Here is a 23,094-nt window from a genome sequence, read left to right as displayed (position 1 = left end):
CCACGCAGGCACTGGGAGAACGTGCAGACAGTGACCCGAGGCCAGGAATCAAACCCGGGTCCCTGGCGCTGTGAGGCAGCAGTGTTAACCAATGTGGAGGTGGGGAAGACACAATAAGAAGTCTCACATCACCAGGTTAAAGTCCAACAGGTTTATTTGGTAGCAAATGTCACTAGCTTTTGGAGCGCTGCCCCTTTGTCAGGTGAGTGGTAGTTCTGTTCACAAACAGGGCATATAAAGACACAAACTCAATTTACAAAGTAATGGTTGGAATGCGAGTCTTTACAGGTGATCAAGTCTTAAAGGTACAGACAATGTGAGTGGAGAGAGAGTTAAGCACAGGTTAAAGAGATGTGTATTGTCTCCAGATAGGACAGTTAGTAAGATTTTGCAAGGCCAGGCAAGTCATGGGGGTTACAGATAGTGTGACATGAACCCAAGATCCCGGTCGAGGCCGTCCTCGTGTGTGTGGAACTTGGCTATCAGTTTCCGCTCAGCAATTCTGCGCTGTTGTGTGTCGAGAAGACTGCCTCAGGAGTGGATTTTGGGGAAGGGGGTCAGATTTGGGGAAGGGAGTGGGTTTTGGGGAAGGAGGTCAACATTGGGGAAGGGGGCGGGTTTTGGGGAAGGGGGTGGGTATTGGGGAAGGGGGCGGGTTTTGGGGAAGGGGGTCAGATTTGGGGAAGGGAGTGGGTTTTGGGGAAGAGGTGGGTATTGGGGAAGGGGTCGGTTTTGGGGAAGGGGGTGGGTATTGGGGAAGGGGGGGTTTTGGGGAAGGGGGTCGGTATTGGGGAAGGGGGCTTTTGGGGAAGGGGGCTTTTGGGGAAGGGGGTGGGTATTGGGGAAGGGGGGGGTTTTGGGGAAGGGGGTCAGTATTGGGGAAGGGGGGGGTTTTGGGGAAGGGGGTGGGTATTGGGGAAGGGGTCGGTTTTGGGGAAGGGGGTGGGTATTGGGGAAGGGGTCGGTTTTGGGGAAGGGGGTCGGTATTGGGGAAGGGGGGGTTTTGGGGAAGGGGGTCGGTATTGGGGAAGGGGGGGGTTTTGGGGAAGGGGGTCGGTATTGGGGAAGGGGGCGGGTTTTGGGGAAGAGGTGGGTATTGGGGAAGGGGTCGGTATTGGGGAAGGGGGCGGGTTTTGGGGAAGCGGGTGTGTTTTGGGGAAGGGAGCGGGTTTTGTACAGGGGCCGGGGCTTGGGGTGCTGGTGCAGTCTGGCAAAGGGGGTGGGGTTTGGCTTGGGGGGGGTGCTGGGTGAGAAGCAGGGGGCGGGGTTGCAGGAATGGGAGGGGTTTATGGGAGAGGGCGGGGATTAGTGAAGGGGAGGGGGCATGGTAAAGGGGGCGAGGCTTAGGGAAGGGCGGGATTTAACGAAGGAAGACGGTTTATACAAGAGGCGGGGCTTGGAGCTCAGGCGCAGACTGGGAAAGGGGCGGGGTTTGGTTTCGGGGCGGAGTCTGGGGAAGGGGCGGGGTTTGCTTCTGGGGCCTGGGTTAGGGGAAGGGGCGGGGTTTGAAGAGGCTCCGCCCTCAGCGCGTGACGAACTCGATCCTGGCCGCTCCCCATTCGCATCCAATTGGCTGGAGGGCGGGGCGCTCCGAGCCAATGATTGGGGGCGTTACTGGGGTGTCGGCGTTGTCAGCGAGGCGGTGGCGGTGAAAGGCGGACGAGGAGATACTACAGCGGCGGAACGGGGAGGTAGAGACACTCCCAGAGAGACACACACCAATTGAGACCCTCTGACTGACTGCGACGGCGGTGGTGGAGCTGCTCCAAGAGCCAGGAGGGCGCGGGGTCTCCCGGGGCAACCGCCAGCGGGTAAGGCCCGCCCCACTGTGCTGATTGGTCACCTGGCCTGTCAATCAGTCCCAGGACAGGTACAGCACGGGGTTAGATACAGAGTGAAGCTCCCTCTACACTCTCCCCCCATCAAACACTCCCAGGACAGGTACAGCACGGGGTTAGATACAGAGTAAAGCTCCCTCTACACTCTCCCCCCATCAAACACTCCCAGGACAGGTACAGCACGGGGTTAGATACAGAGTAAAGCTCCCTCTACACTGTCCCCCCATCAAACACTCCCAGGACAGGTACAGCACGGGGTTAGATACAGAGTAAAGCTCCCTCTACACTCTCCCCCCATCAAACACTCCCAGGACAGGTACAGCACGGGGTTAGATACAGAGTAAAGCTCCCTCTACACTGTCCCCATCAAACACTCCCAGGACAGGGACAGCACGGGGTTAGATACAGAGTAAAGCTCCCTCTACACTGTCCCCATCAAACACTCCCAGGACAGGTACAGCACGGGGTTAGATACAGAGTAAAGCTCCCTCTACACTCTCCCCCCATCAAACACTCCCAGGACAGGTACAGCACGGGGTTAGATACAGAGTAAAGCTCCCTCTACACTGTCCCCCCATCAAACACTCCCAGGACAGGTACAGCACGGGGTTAGATACAGAGTAAAGCTCCCTCTACACTGTCCCCCCATCAAACACTCCCAGGACAGGTACAGCATGGGGTTAGATACAGAGTAAAGCTCCCTCTACACTGTCCCCCCATCAAACACTCCCAGGACAGGTACAGCACGGGGTTAGATACAGAGTAAAGCTCCCTCTACACTGTCCCCCCATCAAACACTCCCAGGACAGGGACAGCACGGGGTTAGATACAGAGTAAAGCTCCCTCTACACTGTCCCCATCAAACACTCCCAGGACAGGTACAGCACGGGGTTAGATACAGAGTAAAGCTCCCTCTACACTGTCCCCCCATCAAACACTCCCAGGACAGGGACAGCACGGGGTTAGATACAGAGTAAAGCTCCCTCTACACTGTCCCCCCATCAAACACTCCCAGGACAGGTACAGCACGGGGTTAGATACAGAGTAAAGCTCCCTCTACACTGTCCCCATCAAACACTCCCAGGACAGGTACAGCACGGGGTTAGATACAGAGTAAAGCTCCCTCTACACTGTCCCCCCATCAAACACTCCCAGGACAGGGACAGCACGGGGTTAGATACAGAGTAAAGCTCCCTCTACACTGTCCCCCATCAAACACTCCCAGGACAGGTACAGCACGGGGTTAGATACAGAGTAAAGCTCCCTCTACACTGTCCCCCATCAAACAGTCCCAGGACAGATACAGCACGGGGTTAGATACAGAGTAAAGCTCCCTCTACACTGTCCCCCCATCAAACAGTCCCAGGACAGGTACAGCACGGGGTTAAATACAGAGTAAAGCTCCCTCTACATTGTCCCCCATCAAACACTCCCAGGACAGGGACAGCACGGGGTTAAATACAGAGTAAAGCTCCCTCTACACTGTCCCCATCAAACACTCCCAGGACAGGTACAGCATGGGGTTAGATGCAGAGCAAATCTCCTTCCAAACTGTCCCCTGTCAAACACACTTGGGACACGTACAACACGGGGTTAGATACAGAGTAAACCTCCCTCTAGACTGTCCCTCATCAAACACTCCCAGGCCAGGTAGAGCATGGGATTAGATACAGAGTAAAGCTCCCTCAACACTCTGCCCATCAAACACTCTCTGGCTGAATCACAGAAGCACCCTTATTACATTGCAGAAGGTTTGTTTTATTCTTCTCATGCATGTGGGTGTTGCTGGCTTTGTCAGCAATTATCTATCACCTACTTTTAACTGCTCCTTGAGAAAATTGTGGTGCGCTACCTACTTGAGTTGCTGCAGTCCATGTTGTGTCTGAGCACCCTCAGTGCTATTTGGGAGGTAGAATCAGAATTTTGATCCAGCAACAGTGAAGGAACAGCAGTGTAGAGCATGTCAGGATGGTGAGTGACTTGGCGAGAGACCTCTAGATGATGGTGTTCCTGGGTATCTGGGTAGATAGAGTTCATGGGTTTGGAAGGTGCTCTCAAAGGGTGAGTTGCTGCAGTCCGTCTTGTAGATTGTGCACAATGCTGCCACTCGTGAATTGGTGGTGGATGGAGTGCCTATTAAGCAAGGCTGCTTTGTCCTGAAGGGTTTTGACCTTTTTGAGTGTTGCTGGACTCATCCAGGCAAGTGGGGAGTACTCCGTCACACTCCTGACTTGTGCTTTGAAGATAGTGGACAGGCTTTAGAGATACTCAATGCAGATTTCCCAGCCTCTGATCTGCCGTAGCTACAGTATTTATATGGCTGGTCCAGTTGAGTTTCGAGTCAGTGGTAACCTCCAGAATATTGGGTGTGGAATGCCCCCCCCACCGCCGGAGAGGAAAGATGATATATTTTTCACACAGCCTGTGTTTAGGGTCTGGATTGCACTGCCTGGGAGTGTGGTGGAGGCTAACTCAAACGGGCCTTTCAGAAGGGAATTGAGTCATTGTCTGAAGAGAAATGTTTTGCAGGGTGTGGGAGTGGCTGTTGACCTTGCAGTGAGGCAGCCCAGACATGATGGGCTGAACAGCCTTCCACAATTCAAGAAGCCAGTTGAATCTAAGTTATGCAGCGTTTAGCAGAGTGGGGGGGGAGCGGTGCGATGAGAGATCCAGCTGTCCACCTGCCCTGAAATCTATGAAGTAGCAAGGAGAAGTATGGCTATTTAACCCGAAACCCCATACAGCTTCCTTCTAAAGTTTAGAATCGTAGAATCCCTATCGCAGAAGGAGGCCATTTGGCCCATCAAGTTTGCACCTACAACATTGAACATTACAGCGCAGTACAGGCCCTTCGGCCCTCGATGTTGCACCGACCAATGGAACCAATCTAATGACCCTCTAACCTAAACTATTCCAATGTTATCCATATGCCTATCCACTGACCATTTGAATGCCCTTAAAGTTGGCGAGTCCACAACTGCTGCAGGCAGGGCATTCCATGACCTTACTAACTACCCTCTGAGTAAAGAACCTACCTCTGACATCCGTCCTATAACTACCACCCCTTAATTTAAAGCTCTGTCCCCTCGTGTTAGCCATCACCATCCGAGGAAAAAGGCTCTCACTGTCCACCCTATCCAATCCTCTGATCATCTTGTATGCCTCAATTAGGTCACCTCGTAACCTTCTCTCTAATGAAAATAACCTCAAGTCCCTCAGCCTTTCCTCATAAGACCTTCCCACCATACCAGGCAACATCCTGGTAAAACCTCCTCTGTACCCTTTCCAATGCATCCACATCTTTCTTATAATGCAGCAACCAGAACTGTGTGCAATACTCAAGTGCGGCCGCACCAGAGTTTTGTACAGTTGTAACATGACCTCACGGCTCTGAAATTCAGTCCCGCTACCAATAAAAGCTAACACGTTGTACGCCTTCTTAACAACCTTATCAACCTGGGTGCCAACTTTCAGGGAGCTATGCACATGTACCCCGAGATCTCTCTGCTCGTCAACACTACTAAGCGTTCTTCCATTAGCCCTATATTCTGTACTCCTGTTAGTCTTACCAAAGTGAATCACCTCACACTTTTCTGTATTAAACTCCAGTTGCCACCTCTCAGCCCAGCTCTGCAGCTTATCTATGTCCCTCTGCAAACTGTAACATCCATCCTCACTGTCTGCAACTCCTCTGACTTTGCAGTTGTCAGCAAATTTACTAATCCATCCTTCTACACCCTCATCTAGGTCATTTATAAAAATGACAAACAGCAGTGGCCCCAAAACAGATCCTTGAGGTACACCACTTGTAACTGAACTCTAGGTTGAATATTTCCCATCAACCACCACCCTCTGTCTTCTATCAGCTAGCCAATTCCTGATCCAAACTGCTAAATCACCCTCAATCCCATGCATCTGCGTTTTCTGCAGTAGCCTACCATGGGGAACCTTATCAAATGTTTTGCTAAAATCCATATACACCACGTCAACTGCCTTACCCTTATCCACCTCTTTGGCCACCTTTTCGAAAAACTCTAAGGTTTGTGAGGCACGACCTACCCTTCACAAAACCGTGTTGACTATCCCTAATCAATTTATTTCTCTCTAGATGATTGTAAATCCTATCCCTTGTAATTCTTTCCAAAACTTTGCCCACAACAGAAGTAAGGCTCACCGGTCTATAATTCCCAGGATGGCCTCTACTCCCTTTCTTGAACAAGGGGACAACATTTGCTATCCTCCAGTCTTCCGGCACTATACCTGTAGCCAATGACGACATGAAGATCAAAGCCAAAGACTCTGCAATCTCCTCCCTAGCTTCCCAGAGAATCCTAGGGTAAATCCCATCTGGCCCAGGGGACTTATCTATTTTCATACTCTCAAGAATTGCCAACACCAACAGCTCCATCCAGGCCCTATCCCCATAACCCTGTGTATTTACCCCACTAATCCCTCTAAGCTATGCATCCCGGGACACTAAGGGGCAATTTAGGAAGGCCAATCCACCTAATCCGCACATCTTTGGACTGTGGGAGGAAACTGGAGCACTCAGAGGAAACCCATGCAGACACAGGGAGAACATGCAAACTCCACACAGGTAGTGATCCAAGCCAGGAATTGAACCCGGGTCCCTGGAGCTGTGAGGCAGCAGTGCTAACCATCATGCCACTCTGTCACCCGAACATTAGAAGAACATTAAAAATGTTTGTTTTGCCTGCTTGTTTCAAGTTTAAGTTTAAGCCAGAAGAATGGCATTATACAATGCAGGGAAGTGTGACTGCTCTGCACAATGCGGTATCCGGCCAAAGCTGCAACGTGCTCTTAGACTTATGTCTTTTCTGTGCAGGAGGATGGCCGAGGTGCACATCATCGGACAGATCGTTGGAGCAACTGGCTTCCCGCGCAACAGCCTATTCTGCAAATGGGGACTGCAGACAGGTGAGGCTCTCGTCTGGGACAGGCTGGCATGGGCACAGTGTGCTGCACTAATTTTTTATATATACATTCGTGGGACATGGGCGTCACTGCTAAGCAGCATTTTTTGCCTTCGTTGCCCTTGAACTGAGTGGCTTGCTCAGCCATTTCAGAGAGCGGTTGAGAGTTAACCACATTGCTGTGGGTCTGGAGTCACATGTAGGTTTTGGCCAAGATCAACTGCGAGCGCTCAGTGTGGCCAAAGAGGTGAAACCGAGCCATTATCTGATGCAATTTCTTAAAGCCATCTCGGCCTTTTGACTAAGAGAAATCTCAGGTTGAACGTGGGAGGGAGTGAAATGCCCATCCTGTCAGCTTGGACCTTGTTTAATCCAGCCCAAGGTGGGATGTATATTCCTGTCTTATCAGCTTGGATTTCGTTTGTCCCTCATGTAGGGACCATGATTAGACCTAATTGGCTTCTTTGATCAGGAATAAGCTAAGGACAGCAGATTTCCTTCCCTGAAGGACATGAGTGAACCAGGCAGGTTTTTCTGACAATAGTTTCATGGTCATCAGTAGATTCTTAATTCCAGATTTTTTTATTGAATTCAGATTCCACCATCTGCCATGTTGGGATTCGAACCCAGGTCCCCCAGAACATTGGCTGAGAATCATAGTCTAGTGATAATACCACCAGGCCATAGCCTCCCACCTACTTCAGCTGTAGCCTGTTCGATTTTCCAACAAGTAGAATTCGAAGAACGTGCATATTTTTCTAATTCTCAACTTTTTATAATGAAGAGTAGGACGTTTATTTGTACAGGGGTAGCAACCATAGACCTGGTACCCTTGAGATTAAGGCTGTATTTCGGCCATTGCCTCATTTTGAGTCAGGCGATTCAGGGCACAGTCAGTTCAGATCAAGCCGGGCCACGTAGGTTCAAGGGTTGCTTGGAGCTCTGGATAGAGCAGAGAGGTTCTGACAAAAGGTCATCCAGACTCAAAACGTTGGCTCTGTTCTCTCTCCACAGAGGCTGTCAGTCCTGCTGAGATTTTCCAGCATTTTCTGTTCTTGTGTCAGATTCCAGCATCCGCAGTGTCTTGCTTTTGGCAAAACTGATGACTGTGTTCAAAGCTGATATATTGTGTACAGTTCTGGGTATCACGCTACAGGAAGGATGTGAACTTGATGGAGAGAGTGCAGGAGAGATTTACAAGAATGGTTCCGGGGATGAGAAACTTCAGTTGTGAGGGTAGATTGGAGAGGTTGGGACCGTTCTCCTCGGAGAGAAGAAGGTCAAGAGGAGATTCGATAGAGATGCTCGAAATCATGAGGAGACTGGACAGAGTAGACTGGGAGAAACTGTTCCTGCTCGTAAAAGGATCGAGAGCGAGAGGGACACAGACATAAAGTGATTTGAAAAAGAAGCAAATGTGATATGAGGAAAAGCTTTTTCATGCAGTGAGTGGTTGGGGTCTGCGATGCCCTGCCTGGAAGTGTGGTGGAGGCTGCTTCAATGGAGGCATTCAAGAGGGGGTTAGATTATATTTGAATAGAAACAATGTGCAGGGGGTATGGGGGAAAGGCAGAGGAATGGCACTAAGTCACGATGCTAGTTTGAAGAGCTGGTTGCAGACATGATGGGCCAAATGGCCTCCTTCTGCACTGTAACAACTTAAAAATTTGATTCTGTGACTTTCAGGATGGTAGAATTTGGTTTGTTATCGTTCAGTAATTCCTGTGCTTACTGTGGCCAACTCCCGATTGTTTCCACTGGATTTGTAACTCCCTATCTTCTTGCTGTTCCTTATCTGCAGGATGTGCTTGGAAACTGCTGTCTGGCTTAAAGGAAGGGCAAACACAAGTGGACAATCCCGTAATCAAGGATATGACCTACTGGTCGCATCCTATTGATGTACACTACGCAACCAAAGGCCTGCAAGGTAACCAACAGTACGCTTTCTCCTACTCTTCGTGTAAGTTCTCCCAAGTGTTAGCTAGCATACGAGGAAATCGGAGACCTTTCGACCCATCAAATCTGTGGCAGTTCAGTGTGGGGATTATCCAATTAGTCCCACACTCTTTCCCTTTCCACTTTGCCCGGCAATGCTTCAAATTCTGCTTCAAGGATTTATCAGATTCCCTTCCAAATACTAAGCGTTCAATATATTTCAGGCAATACATTTCCAGATCATTACTGAATTGAAGAAAAATCTCTCCTTATCTCCTTATCCCCTTTGTTATTTTTCTTAAATCTGTGTCCTCTAGTTACTGACTGTCCACCCTGTAGTATAAATTTAGAGTTTATTTATTAATGTCACGAGTAGACTTGCATTAACATTGCAATGCAGTCATTGTGAAAATCCGCTAGTTGCCACACTCAGCACCTGTTTGGGTACACTGAGGGAGAATTTAGCATGGCCAATGTACCTAGTATGCAACATCTATCGGACTGTGGGAGAAAACCGGAACACCCAGAGGAAATCTGCACAGACACGGGGATAATGTGTAAACTTCACACAGACAGTGAACCGAGTCAGGGATCGAACCCGGGTCCCTGGCGCTATGAGGCAGCGGTGCTAACAACTGTGCTGTCCAGAAGAGGTGGCTTCTCCCTGTTTACTCCATCAAAACATATCAGAATTTTGAACACGTTTATCATAACTTCTTCCTCCTGCCTGTGTCTCTGGTCTCTCTGCATAATTGAAGTCCCACATCCCAGGTATCATTGGAGTAAATCTCTTCCACACCCTTACCAAGGCCTTGATATCATCATTCCGAAAGTGTCGTCCCCAAAATTAACAATGCCAAGTATTTAAAAAGTGTCTTTAGTGTAATGAAATGTCTCAAGTTGCTTCACGAGCAATGTTAAGCAGAATGTGACAGTGAGCAACAGACAGTGATATTTGAGCAGATGACCTAAAGCTTGATCATAATGGTCAGTTTTAAGGAGTCTCTCTGAAGGAGGAAAACAAGGTGGAAACATAGAAAATGGAAGCAGAGTAGCCATTTGGCCCTTTGAGCCTGCTCCGCCATTCAGTATGATCATTTTAAGTTTATTTATCAGTGCCACAAGTAGGCTTATGTTCACACTGCAATGAAGTTACATTGCAGTGAAAATCCCCTAGTCACCACACTCTGGTGCCCGTTCAGGTACACAGGGAGAATTTAGCATGGCCAATGCGCCTAAACAGCACGTCTTTCAGACTGTGGGAGGAAACCGGAGCACTTGGAGACACGGGGAGAACGTGCAGACTCTGCACAGACCGTGACCCAAGCCGGGAATCGAACCCGGGTCCCTGGCACTGTGAGGCAGTGGTGCTAACCACTGTGCCATGTGCTGATCCTCTATCTCACTGACATGCTCCCATGTTCTCCTAATACCCCTTGACTCCTTTAGAGTCTAGAAATCAGTGATTTGGCCTCCCTGGCTCTCTGTGGTAGAGAATTCCACTGGTTCAGCACCTTCTAAAGAAAGAAGTTTCTCCTCGTCTCCCTCCTAAATATCCTCTCCCATATCCTGAGGCAATGACTCCTTATTCTAGACCCCACCGCCCCCCCCCCCGCCCCCTGCAACCAGCCAGAGGAAACAGCATCCCTGCATCCAGTCCGTCCAGCCCTATCGACATTGTATTACAATTCCATGAGATCCCCTCTCATTCTCCTAAATTCCCATGAACACATTCCCAGTCGACCCAATCTTACCTCGTACAACAGTCCTGCCATTCCAAGAATCGGTCTGGTGAACCTTCGCTGCACTCCGTCTGTGGCAAGTATATCTGTTCTTCAATGAGAAGACCAAAACTGTACCCAATATTCCAGGTGTGCACTCTCTGAAGCCCTGTACAGCTGCAGTAAGACATTCTGGTTCCTCAAGTCCTTGAGTATTCAACACACCATTTGTCTTCCAAGGTAGAGAGGTGCCTGGCAACTCCTACATTACTTCACCTGATGAAGGAGCAGCGCTCCGAAAGCTTGTGATTTCAAATAAACCTCTTGGATTATAACCTGGTGCCGTGTGACCTCTCATCTTGCCCCACATCCTAAGTAGGCAAAAAAAATATACAACTGGTCCATGAATGAATGATGTGTTGGGTAGGAAACCTGGCACCCTCGCCTGGTATTTCTCACCTTAATTTCCAATGACCGTGAATGCCATTTTTGCCCTTGTTCTGTTCCTACAGCCTGTTCCGCGGATGTTCTTTGTTGTCGTAGCCCAGGCTGCGATTGTGATCCTAATATGAAGCCTGTACCTACAAACTTCTGACTCTGTGGGGCTGCTACTGAGTCGAGGGTGGTACTGTTCAGTGTTTTTTTTTTATAGCCTGGGAAGATTTTCCTGCAGCCCATGTAAATCTGGACCTGGCACACGTGTGTGAAATCAATGACTTGAGAGCTAGTTGAACTATCTGATGCATGGATGCATCGTTCATGGGCGTGCAGGATGCGCGGGCGTGTGAAAAATCTGATCCTCAGAAACATTGATAGCTTTAAAGAAAGGAGCTAATGCCACTAATGCCATTGAGAGTTGAACTCGTTGAGACTGTAAATAGGAACAGGATCTGGCCTCCTGATGTCCACTGCATTACTTGATAAGATTGTGGCTGACCTTCCACATCAGTGCCATTTTCTCACTTTCATTGAATCCCTACAGTGCAGGAGGAGACCATTTGGCTCACTGAATTTGCACCAACTCTCTGACAGAGCATCTTACCCAGACCCAGGCCCATCCCCATCCCTATCCTCATAACCCCATGTATTTACCATAGCTAACCCCCCCTAACCTGTACATCTTTGGACACTGAGAGAATTTAGCATGGCCAATCCGTCTAACCTACACACCTTTAGACATTGAAGTTTATTTATTAGTGTCACAGGTTACATTAACAGGTTACAAGAACAGACAAAGAGCTGAACTTCAAAGCTGTGGACTGAGTAAAAGCTTCTCTTTTTTTTTCTTTTTCAATTAATTTTCTTTTTGTGCTTTCGGAATTCAAGACAAAAGGAGCACCGATAATTGCAAACTTTAACAAGTTACTTTAACAAGTTACTTTAACAAGTTACTTTAACAAGTTACTTTAACAAGTTACTTTAACAAGTTACTTTAACAAGTTACTTTAACAGTGCAATGAAGTTACTGTGAAAATCCCCTAGTTGCCACACTCCGGTGCCTATTCAGGTACACTGAGCAAGAATTTAGCGCAGCCAGTGCACTTAACCTGCACATCTTTCGGACTGTGGGAGGAAACCAGACCACCTCGAGGAAACCCACGCAGACACGGGGAGAATGTGCAGACTCAATTCCAAGCCGGGAATTGAACCCGGGTCTCTGGCGCTGTGAGGCAGCAGTACTAACCACTGTGTCACCCATTACGCCACCGTTCTTTGTCCCCATATTCTCTGAGTCCTTTAGCGTTGAAAGCACATCAGCCTTGGTGTACTGAGCACCCCGTGTTAAATAAACCAATCAGAAGATTAAAATTAATTCACAAAATGTTAACTACAGAGTGGCATTGTTTCCATCATGTGCTGTGAGATGGGTTTCCTTCCCATGCTATCCTTTGTGAGCTAAGTGTTTCAGGCAGCATTGCAGGCATAATTAAAATAGTCACCTTATATAATGGGAAGGAGGTTAATGGGCTTTTGTACCTTGTTCAGAACTGCCTGAGAGAAAGTTTGCAATTATTGGTGCTCCTTTTGTCTTGAATTCCGAAAGCACAAAAAGAAAATTAATTGAAAAAGAAAAAAAACAAGAGAAGCTTTTACTTAGTCCACAGCTTTGAAGTTCAGCTCTTTGTCTGTTCTTGTAACTCTATCAACATGATTCATTTACCCGGCTAGATTGCCTCTGTGGTTTGGAAAGCAAAATGGCACAGAAATTAATCCATACTGATAATACCTCAGGTTTCTCATGGAATCCTACTGTACAGGAGGAGGCCATTCAGCCCATCTTGTCTCTTCTGGCCCTTTGAAAGAGCTATCCAGTTAGTCCCACTCCCCTTGCCAGAGCTCTGGCAACATTGTCCTTTCTAAGCAGTTATCTTTTGAAGTTTATTATTGAACCTGCTTCCACTGCCCCCTCGAGCATTATTATGTCCCAGATTATTAACAGCTGTTTATAAACAAATAGAGGAATTCTCCAACCCTGACCTTTGTGCCAGTTATATAAGATCTGTCTTCTCTGGTTACTGACCCACATCTCATAGAATCCCTACTGTGCAGAAAGGATTCTACATTTGGCCCATCAAGGCTGCACCAACAACAATCCAGCCTATACCTGTAACCCCGGTATTTACCCTTCTAATACTCTCTGACACTAAAGGGCAATTTTAGCATAGGCAATCCCCCTAACCTGCGCATCTTTGGAGTGTGGGAGGAAACTGGAGCACCCAGAGGAAACCCATGCAGGCACAGGGAGAATGTGAAAACGCCACACAAACAGTTATCTGAGGCTGGAATTGAAGCCGGGTCCCTGGTGCTAACCACTGTGCCAACATGCCGTGCCTTTTTCTGTAGAATTCCTACGGTGGAGAAGAGGCCATTTGGCCCATCAAGTCTGCACCGACTCTCTGACCCAGTCTCCCTCCCCTTTCCCTGTAACCCTACACGTTTACCATGATTAATCCCCATATCTACACATCTTGGGACACTAAAGAGCAATTTAATGTGGCATATCCACATTACTGACACATCTTTGGACACTGAGGGGCAATTTAGCATGGCCAATCCACCTAACCTACATATCTTTGGATACTAAGGGACAATTTAGCATGGCCAATCCACCTAACCTACATATCTTTGGATACTAAGGGGCAATTTAGCATGGCCAATCCACCTAACCAGCAGGTCTTTCAGACTGGGAGGAAACCGGAGCACCTGAAGGAAACCCATGGAGACATGAGGAGAATGTGCGAAGTACTCATAGTTACCCAAGGCTGGAATTGAACCTGGGTCCCTGGTTCCCCATCTCTGCCAAGCTTTTGATTGATTAGGGCTTTCTATGATTGGCTGTGGTTCAGAATACAGTTCCAAGACTGTGATACCAAAATGCTGCTGGAGCAAGGCGACTTCTTGCAAGCTTTGCCCAGCACACTTTCTAGTTCTATCTTTTACTCCCGTTCTACGCTTCTAAAACTTCATTCTAACTCTTTTAAACTGTCTTAACAATGCTTTAATTATTGCAACACTACATTCTGCACCCTTTCCTTCTCTATGAATGGTATGTTTTGTCTGTATAGCGCACAAGAAACAATACTTTTCACTGTATACTAATACATGTGACAATAATAAATCAAATCTATTCCTGATCTCTGTCTGACCAAATTTTCTGCTTAAGCAAGGAGATGAATGAGCCTACGTTCTCTGGAGTTCAGCAAAGTGAGAGATGATCTCCACAAATACCTAAAATTCTTACAGTGCTTGACATCTGAGCAACTGTTCCACCACCGCCCCCCGCCCCGCCCAACCTTTTTCAGTGTGTCTAAAATCAGGGGGCATTTTGTTTCGGGAGCCCATTTAAGATAGAGCTGAAGAGGAACTTCTTCTCTTGAGGGTTGGTAGTGTTTGGAATTCTCTTCCCCAGAAAGGAGTGGAGGCAGGGTCAGGTTTGAGGCTGAGTTTGGCGGATTTTTGGATTGACGAGGGAGCGGAGGATGGACAGGAAAGTGGAGCTGGAGCCGCCTGTCGGTTCAATTCTCTCTCCGCAGATGCTGTCAGACCTGCTGAGTTTTCCCAGCATTTTCTGTCTTTGCCTCTGATTCTCCCTATCTTGGTTGAATAGTTTTGTTGACGTTCTGGTGTTCAGAATGTCTACAGTGCCTGTGGAATTGCATCGTACTAAGTTGGGGGTAGGAGCGGGGGGAGAGGAAGGTGGAGGGGGGGTGTGAGATTCAAGAAAGGGGAGGTCATGCGATCGTGGTTCTCACCTTGACTGAGCGCATTAAACTCATTGTGTCTCCCGCTCCAGGCTGGCCCAAGCTCTACGTGCAGGTCTGGCACCAGGACTCCTTCGGCCGCAACGAGCTGTACGGCTACGGTTTCTGCCACATCCCCAGCAGCCCGGGGACCCATGAACTTCAGTGTGTCACCTGGCGACCCCTAGGCACCTGGCAGGAACAGCTCTCCCAGATGTTTGTGGGTGGCGGACCTCAGCTGAAACACAGCGACCTCATTTACACCGGAGCAGACCGCTATCGACTCCAAACGGTGGCCATGGGTAAGGTCCACCTCCATCTTAGCATCATTCTCCGCAACTTTGACCAGTATGGGGTGGAGTATTGAACGACTGGGAGGGGGAGAGGGGGGCACAGGACTTAGTTACAGTCGATGAATTGACAGGGTGCCCCGCATCCCTCCGCACTTTCTCCATTTTTTTTTAACCTCAAGCCTTCCGGAAACTTCTGTCACCTCAGGTCGCATGCGAGGTGGTTCCTGTTCCACGCCATGCCTGCTTCACACAGATTCTACCCACCAGGACTCTTTACAATGGATATCGACAGGACCGCACCGATGCTTTGTAATCTACTGGCTGCCTTCTTGGAGAGGGCGGTGAATGACACTGGTGGTTGTCCAGTCCCGATGATTTGCAGAGTGACCTCATACTGGTGGATTTAAAAAAAAATTCCTCACTGGGTGCGTCCAGTGTGGCAGAAGGTCAAGTTTATTCTTAGCAGAGAATCACTTAGGAGAAACTTGAACTGTATGACAGAGGGGACATTTTGTTATGCAGGGGCATGGGCGCACTGAGGAGATAGTCACAGGTTCCATGACAGACCTGTGTCTGCTTGTTGATGTCAGGTGGGATTGTGACCTGGGTGGCATGGCAGGCCCCTGAGGTGAGGGTGAGGGTGGGGTTGGGGGGAGGTGGGGGTGGTTGGTGGTTGGCTAACGTTCCCTCTCCTGGTCGCGAGCAGTTGGCACTGTGGCTTCTGACCAAACACAGGTCATTTACTGAAGGCAGAATAAACCATTCCCCACAAGCAACAGTTACATAGAATGAGAATTCCTGTGTAGGTCAGGTACTGTGGGGTTGCAAGTGCCTGTGGACCCCCACCCCAAAGTGACAGAGAGAGAGAGAGCACTGACAGGAATTTACCCTCGTGAGAGTTAGCACCTTCAGGAAATGGATGCCAGTGAGAGACTGCATCGTCAGCACTTGTACCCCAGTGAAAATCAGTGCCATCAGGAACTGTATCCCAGTGAGAGTCAGCATCTTCAAGAACTGTCCCCCAGTGAGAGTCAACATTTTCAAGTGTTGTATCCCAGTGAGAATCAGCACCTTCAGGAACTGTATCCCAGTGAGAATCAGCACCTTCAGGAACTGTATCCCAGTGAGAATCAGCACCTTCAGGAACTGTATCCCAGTGAGAGGCAGCACCTTCAGGAACGGTATCCCAGTGAGAGGCAGCACCTTCAGGAACTGTATCCCAGTGAGAGGCAGCACCTTCAGGAACTGTATCCCAGTGAGAGGCAGCACCTTCAGGAACTGTATCCCAGTGAGAGGCAGCACCTTCAGGAACTGTATCCCAGTGAGAGGCAGCGCCTTCAGGAACTGTATCCCAGTGAGAGTCAGCGCCTTCAGGAACTGTATCCCAGTGAGAGGCAGCATCTTCAGGAACTGTATCCCAGTGAGAGGCAGCATCTTCAGGAACTGTATCCCAGTGAGAGTCAGCACCTTCAAGAACTGTCCCCTAGTGAGATTCAGCACTTTCAGGAACTGTATCTCAGTGAGAGGCACCATCTTCGGGAACTGTCCCCCAGTGAGAGTCAGCACCTTCAGGATCTTTCCCCCAGTGAGAGTCAGCACCTTCTGGAACTGTCCCCCAGTGAGAGTCAGCACCTTCTGGAACTGTCCCCCAGTGAGAGTCAGCACCTTCTGGAACTGTCCCCCAGTGAGAGTCAGCACCTTCAGGATCTTTCCCCCAGTGAGAGTCAGCACCTTCAGGATCTTTCCCCCAGTGAGAGTCACCACCTTCTGGAACTGTCCCCCAGTGAGAGTCAGCACCTTCTGGAACTGTTCTCCAATGAGAGTCAGCACCTTCAGGTACTGTACCCCAGTGAGAGTCAGCACCTTCAGGTACTGTACCCCAGGGGGTGTCAGTACCTTCAGGAACTATATCCCAGTCACAGTCAGTACCTTCAGGAACTGTCCCCCAGTGAGAGTCAGCACCTTCAGGAGCTGTCCCCCAGTGAGAGTCAGCACCTTCAGGAGCTGTCCCCCAGTGAGAGTCAGCACCTTCAGGAACTGTCCCCCAGTGAGAGTCAGCACCTTCAGGAACTGTCCCCCAGTGAGAGTCAGCACCTTCAGGAACTGTCCCCCAGTGAGAGTCAGCACCTTCAGGAACTGTCCCCCAGTGAGAGTCAGCACCTTCAGGAACTGTCCCCCAGTGAGAGTCAGCACCTTCAGGAACTGTCCCCCAGTGAGAGTCAGCACCTTCAGGAACTGTCCCCCAGTGAGAGTCAGCACCTTCAGGAACTGTCCCCCAGTGAGAGTCAGCACCTTCAGGAACTGTCCCCCAGTGAGAGTCAGCACCTTCAGGAACTGTCCCCCAGTGAGAGTCAGCACCTTCAGGAACTGTCCCCCAGTGAGAGTCAGCACCTTCAGGAACTGTCCCCCAGTGAGAGTCTGTAGTGAGATTAAAAGTGAAAATGATGCATGTGGAAGTTCAATTAGCTATGTCTGTTTTACACTATTGCCCAAATGAATCTCCAGCTGTAATTTAGAAAAATCACAAATTCTCTTAGATTACACAACACTGGTAATTTTTTGAGAAGTGAAATCTGTGGCTCCATGTTGTTCTTTTAGCTTTGCGAGGATGTTTTATATAACTGAATAAATCAATTGTAAAACATTGTGCTTTTAATTTATTTAAAAACTGCTACTGCTGCTATGTAATTGCATCTTGCACAGATGAAAAGAAAGTCTCACCTTCGCCGTGCTAAAAGTAAGCACTGCAGCAAGTTTGAGTTTATTTCTGCTTGGTGCCAGTTCTGCGGTGCAAACTTACCTCCAAAGCGGTGCCAATTAGCACTGGCATTTCAGGGAATGGAACTCATCAGTGGGCTGTGCTAACGATTAAAATAATGCCCGGAGGGAGTTTTACTATTGATCTAACGTATGCTGTGTCTGCTGTGGGAGAACATGACTGTGTGTGATGGCGATCCACTTTGCAACCCCCCCTTCTGTTTTTGAGCTGATTCACAAATCATCCATTGCATGCTTTCGCACACTCTGTCACTCTAAGGCTCAGGCACAAGCACGTTGGCTGACACCCCAGTGCAGTGCTGAGGGACCGCTGCATTGTCAGAAGTGCCGTATTTCAAATGCGAGGTTAAAGCCCCCTCTGTCCCTCTTGGGTGGCCATTAATGATCCCATGGCACTACTTCAATGTATTACCAGGGATTCTCCAAATATTTACCCTTCAATCAACATCACAAGAACACATGGTCATTATCTCAGTGTTGGCGAGAGCTTACGGTATGTGCATTGGCCACTTTGTTTCTGTATTAGAACAGTGACTGTACTTCAAGGGTACTTTGTTGGTTGTAAAGTGCTTTGGGTTTCCGGTGATTATGAAAAGTATAATATAAATGCAAGTCCTTTGTTGTGTTTTACCCACCTGTGATTTTAATTTTGTTTTGAAAAGGGCACAGCGGTTAGCACTGTGAGCACATTTGAGGAACTATCACTTTCAGCTCTCCCCTGATCACTCTAGGGTCTCTCAGAGCGGCACAGTGGTTGGCATTTGCTGACTCACAATGCCACGGATCCGGGTTCGATTCCCGGCTTGGGTGACTGCCTGTGTGGAGTCTGCACATTCTCAGTGCACCTGTGTGAGGTTCCTCTGGTTGCTCCGGTTTCCTTCCACAGTGCTGGTTAGGGTGCATTGGTCATGGTAAATTTTCCTTCAGTGTGGCAGCTAGGGATTTTCACAGTAACTTCATTGCAGTGTTAATGGGAGCCTACTTGTGACACTAATAAATAAACTTTAATGCAACAAGCCCTGTTGCACACAAGGGGGCAGTCACTCACCAGGAACCAGTGTGCCCCAATGCATCTCTTTGATTGGATTCTACCTCCTCTTTGCTTCCTGTTGCTGAATGTGCAGCTCACGTTCTGCATGGTGCATTCAAGGAAGGAGTATTGAACATTGGGGCAAATAATGTGAGAGGATGGCAAGTGTGACCTGACTCTTTAACTTCATGTCTGTCACCCTCTGTCCTTGCACTTTTGTTGAGACGAGACTGGAGTTGCAAATGGATTTTGGATCTCTCGATCTTTACCTTTCCCATCCCTGTGCTGCATCGTAAAGACAAAAGAGGATCTCAAAGCTGTGGAGAAATTCCGTGACCCCCTTTGTGACAATTGACAAAGGCTTGCTTGTATATCGCACTTCCACTAGCCACCAGGGATTTGCACCCAATAAAAGTTTAGTCACTGTTACGATGCTGGCATTACTCATAAGAGTCCTACAGTGCAGGAGGAAGCCATTGAGTCTGCATCGGCCACAATCCCACCCAGGCCCTATCCCCATAACCCCATGCATTTACCCTAGCTAGTCCCCCTGACACTAAGGGGCAATTTTGCATGACTAATCCACCTAACCGGCACGTATTTCGCACTGTGGGAGGAAACCAGAGCACCCGGAGGAACCCCACGGGGAGAACGTGCAGACTCCACACAGTGACCCAAGCCAGGAATCGAACCCGGGTCCCTGGCACTGTGAGGCAGCAGCGCTAATGCTGTGCCACCACTCACGTGGTGTTACTTACGTTGGCCTGTGTCCTTGGAGAGACTGTTGGTGTAATTGAGATGCTTTGTGTCCAGTGGGCACTGCAGGGACTTGGTGAATTATTTCCTACCCCATTTTAAATTGAATTTTGTAAATTTCCTTTTGGAGTTTAGGCAGGATTTCCCAGGAGTGGAAAATCCCACCCGAGGGAAGATCTGTGTCCCACTCACTACGATACCCGAGGTGGACAGGACGTGAAAATTTTACCCTTTCTCTTTTTTGTTCTTTGCCATATCCCTTTAATTTGTCCTTGAGTTATTAATTTGTATTAATTTTAAAGCATATAATGCTGGAATTCTATCCTCTGGATGAGGCAGACGAAACTCGAACTTTGAGCAGTTATAAATCTTGCCCTTTATCCTGTAGTTTTTTTTTTGCTCTGGCCATCCCGATGAAGCGACCTTTCCCCTTATGGTTGGAGTCATTATTAAGTTTTCAGTGGCACAGTGGTTAGCACTGCTGCCTCACTGCAGCAGGCACCAGGATTTGATTCTGGCCTCGGGTGACTGCCTGTGTTTGCAAGTTCTCCCCAGGTCTGCATGGGTTTCCTCCCACAGTCTCAAAGGTGTGCAGATTAGGTGGATTGGCCATGCTAAATTTCCCCTTATGTCCCAAGATGTGTAGGTTAAGTGGATTGGCCATGCTAAATTGTCCCTTAATATCCAAAGACATGCAGGATAGGTGGATTGGTCATGCTAAATTACCCCTTAGTATCCAAAGATGTGCAGATTAGGTGGATTGGCCATGCTAAATTGCCCCTTAGTATCCAAAGATGTGCAGGTTAGGTGGATTGGCCATGCTAAATTACCCCTTAGTATCCAAAGATGTGCAGATTAGGTGGATTGGCCATGCTAAATTGCCCCTTAGTATCCAAAGATGTGCAGGTTAGGTGGATTGGCCATGCTAAATTGCCCCTTATGTCCCAAGATGTGTAGGTTAGGTGGATTGGCCATGCTAAGTTGTCTCTTAGTATCCAAAGATGTGTAGGTTGGGTAGATTAACCATGGTAAATGTGTGGGGTTACAGGGATAGTGTGAGGGAGAGGGCATGGGAACAATGCTCTGTCGGAGTTGATGCACACTCGATGGGCCTAATGACCACTTATGCACAGTAGGGATGCTATGATTCTGGTCAGTCTGCTGTGGTGTTCATCTGTGTTGTGAGATTGTGATGGGGATTGACAGCGACGGCATTGAGAGGTTGTTTCTGCTGGTTGGGATATCTAACATGGGCAGGAGCACAGCCTCAAGATGAGGTGCTGATCGTTTCAGCCTGAGATGAGGAGAAGTTTCTTCACTCTTTGGAATTCCTCTGCCCCAGAGGGTTTTGCATGCTCCTGCATTGGATATATTTAAGGGTGAGATAGATGGGCCTTTCAGGGGACTGAGGGATATGGGGAATGGGTGGGAAGATTGAATTGAAACCCAAGATCAGTCACTATCGTACTGAATGGGAAAGCAGGCTCCTCAGGCTGAATGGTCTTACCCCTCCTATCCCTTGTATTGCTGCGTTTGATTCCCAGCACAGGTTGTCCTTCACCAGCACAACCTGCAGGTTAGTCAGAGGGACTTGGGTTCGAATCCCACTACGATAGGAGGTGGAGTTTGAATTCAATTTTAAACATCTGGAATTAAGAATCTACTGATGACCATTGTCAGAAAAACCCCATCTGGCTCACTAATGTCCTTTAGGGAGGGAAATCTGCCGTCCTTATCTGGTGTGGCCTACATGTGACTCCAGAGTCACAGCAATGTGGGTGACTCTCAGTTGCTCTCTAAAATGGCCGAGCTAGACGTTCAGCTCAAGTGCAACAAATGCTGGCCTAACCAGAGATGGCCACATCCCATGAATGAATAAATGAAATATGTACTCTAGTGATGTATCAGAAATGATTTCAGTGAATGCATTGCCCTACTAGTACTAAATGTGGATTTATTCTGTTTTTCACTGTGTTACATTTGATTTGATTTATTATTGTCGCATGTATTAGTATGCAGTGAAAAGTATTGTTTCTTGTGTGCGATACAGACAAAGCATACCGTTCATAGAGAAGGAAAGGAGAGAGTGCAGAATGTAGTGTTACAGTCACAGCTACGGTCTGGAGAAAGATCAACTTAATGCAAGGTAGGTCCATTCAAAGTCTGATGGCAGCAGGGAAGAAGCTGTTCTTGAGTCGGTTGGTATGTGATCTTTTATATCTTTTGCCCAACTGAGGAAGGTGGAAGAGGGAATGTGCGTGGGGTCCTTATTTATGCTGGCTGCTTTTGCAAGGCAGCGGGAAGTGTAAGCAGAGTCAATGGATGAGAGGCTGGTTTGTGTGATGGACTGGGTTTCGTTCACAATCCCTTATAGTTTCTTGCGGACTTGGACAGAGCAGGAGCCATATCAAGCTGTGATACAACCAGAAAGAATGCTTTCTATGGTCTGATGCAACAGTTGTGAAACTTACAGTAGTGCCAGGGACCCAGGTTTGATTCTCAGCTTAGGTGACCGTGTGGAGTTTGCACGTTCTCAACGTGTCTGCAAGGGTTTCTTCCCACAGTGCGAAAGACGTGCTGGTTAGTGTGTTAAATTCTTCCTCAGTGTACCCAAACAGGAGCTGGAGTGTGGCGACTAGGGGATTTTCACAGTATCAATACAGTTCATTGCAGTGTTAATGTAAGCCTACTTGTGACACCGATAAATAAACTTTAAACCTCTCCACCTCACTTCCTGTACTTAAGATACTCCTTAAAGCCCATTTCGTATCTCCTCCAAATATCTCCTCCTCCAGCTTGCCTCTTGTCGAATGCCTTGAGACATTTTTCCATATTGATGGCATGTAAATGCAAGTTTCTAACCACTTTGTGTTGTTTCCTCTCTTGGTGCTGCCTTGCATGATTGATCTTGCCACATGACCTGAGTTTCTCCAGCTATCTATAAAGCAATTACAAAAAGATTGTGAGTGGGTGTCACAGTGGCACGGTGGTTATCCTGGCTGTCTCACAGTGCCAGAGACCAAGGTTCAATCCCGGCCTTGGGTCACTGTCTATGCAGAGTTGGTATGTTCTCCCTGTGTCTGTGTGGGTTTCCTATGGGTGCTCTAGTTTCTCTTGGGCCTGAGGGCCCTTCTAGTTAAGAGCTGCTAAATAAGTACAGTGCAGGTAGATCTGTGGGTTAGGCGGATTGCCGATACTAAATTGAAAAGATTTATTATTGTCACATGTATTGGGATACAGTGAAAAGTATTGTTTCTTGTGCACTATACAGACAAAGCATGCCATTTATAGAGTACATAGGGGAAAAGGAAAGGATAGTGTACAGAATATAGTGTTGCAATCACCACTAGGGTGTAGAGAAAGATCAGAGCATTATTAGAAAGTTCAAAGGGGTTAGTGCTAAGTTTTAAGATCTTAGAAGGAGAGCATAAGATAGAATTAAAAGGCACAGCTCGCAAGAAGTTGCCTCGTTTTGGCTACATCTTGTATCTTGTTCAGAGGGATTAGCAGGATAAATACTTGGGGTTAGAGAGATAAGGTGGGATTGTTGATGGTGCAGGCTCGAAGG

The 23,094-nt window shown here is 48.2% G+C and overlaps 2 protein-coding genes across 5 annotated transcripts; one reads left to right on the top strand and one right to left on the bottom strand.

The window, feature by feature from the left end:
• The first annotated feature begins 1,620 nt into the window (after positions 1 to 1,620).
• On the top strand, positions 1,621 to 21,672 carry b9d2 (B9 domain containing 2). 4 transcript variants are annotated; one of them, XM_080218218.1, is made up of 5 exons: positions 1,621 to 1,811; positions 6,685 to 6,776; positions 8,574 to 8,699; positions 14,723 to 14,971; positions 21,577 to 21,672. In XM_080218218.1, exons 2-5 carry the CDS (start codon positions 6,689 to 6,691, stop codon positions 21,594 to 21,596), a joined length of 483 nt encoding a protein of 160 aa, XP_080074344.1. In that variant the 5' UTR covers positions 1,621 to 1,811; positions 6,685 to 6,688; the 3' UTR covers positions 21,597 to 21,672. The 4 variants fall into 4 exon arrangements, with proteins under 4 accessions (XP_080074344.1, XP_080074341.1, XP_080074342.1 ...); XM_080218215.1 differs by lacking the exon at positions 21,577 to 21,672 and having other exon boundaries at positions 14,723 to 15,590; XM_080218216.1 differs by lacking the exon at positions 21,577 to 21,672 and having other exon boundaries at positions 1,621 to 1,870; positions 14,723 to 15,590.
• On the bottom strand, positions 15,630 to 17,792 carry LOC145362136 (uncharacterized). Its single transcript, XM_080218193.1, has 3 exons — positions 17,763 to 17,792; positions 16,892 to 17,428; positions 15,630 to 16,759 (listed from the first exon to the last, which is right to left on the bottom strand). The coding sequence occupies exons 1-3, from the start codon at positions 17,790 to 17,792 to the stop codon at positions 15,770 to 15,772; spliced, it is 1,557 nt and encodes a 518-aa protein (XP_080074319.1). The 3' UTR covers positions 15,630 to 15,769.
• Positions 21,673 to 23,094: the final 1,422 nt, after the last annotated feature.

This window comes from Carcharhinus amblyrhynchos, unplaced genomic scaffold (assembly GCF_965287045.1).
Source record: "Carcharhinus amblyrhynchos unplaced genomic scaffold, sCarAmb.v2.hapA scaffold_37, whole genome shotgun sequence".
NCBI lineage: Eukaryota > Metazoa > Chordata > Chondrichthyes > Carcharhiniformes > Carcharhinidae > Carcharhinus > Carcharhinus amblyrhynchos.
Note: the sequence above shows the minus strand (reverse complement) of the source record. Positions and strands in the feature narration are given on the sequence as shown.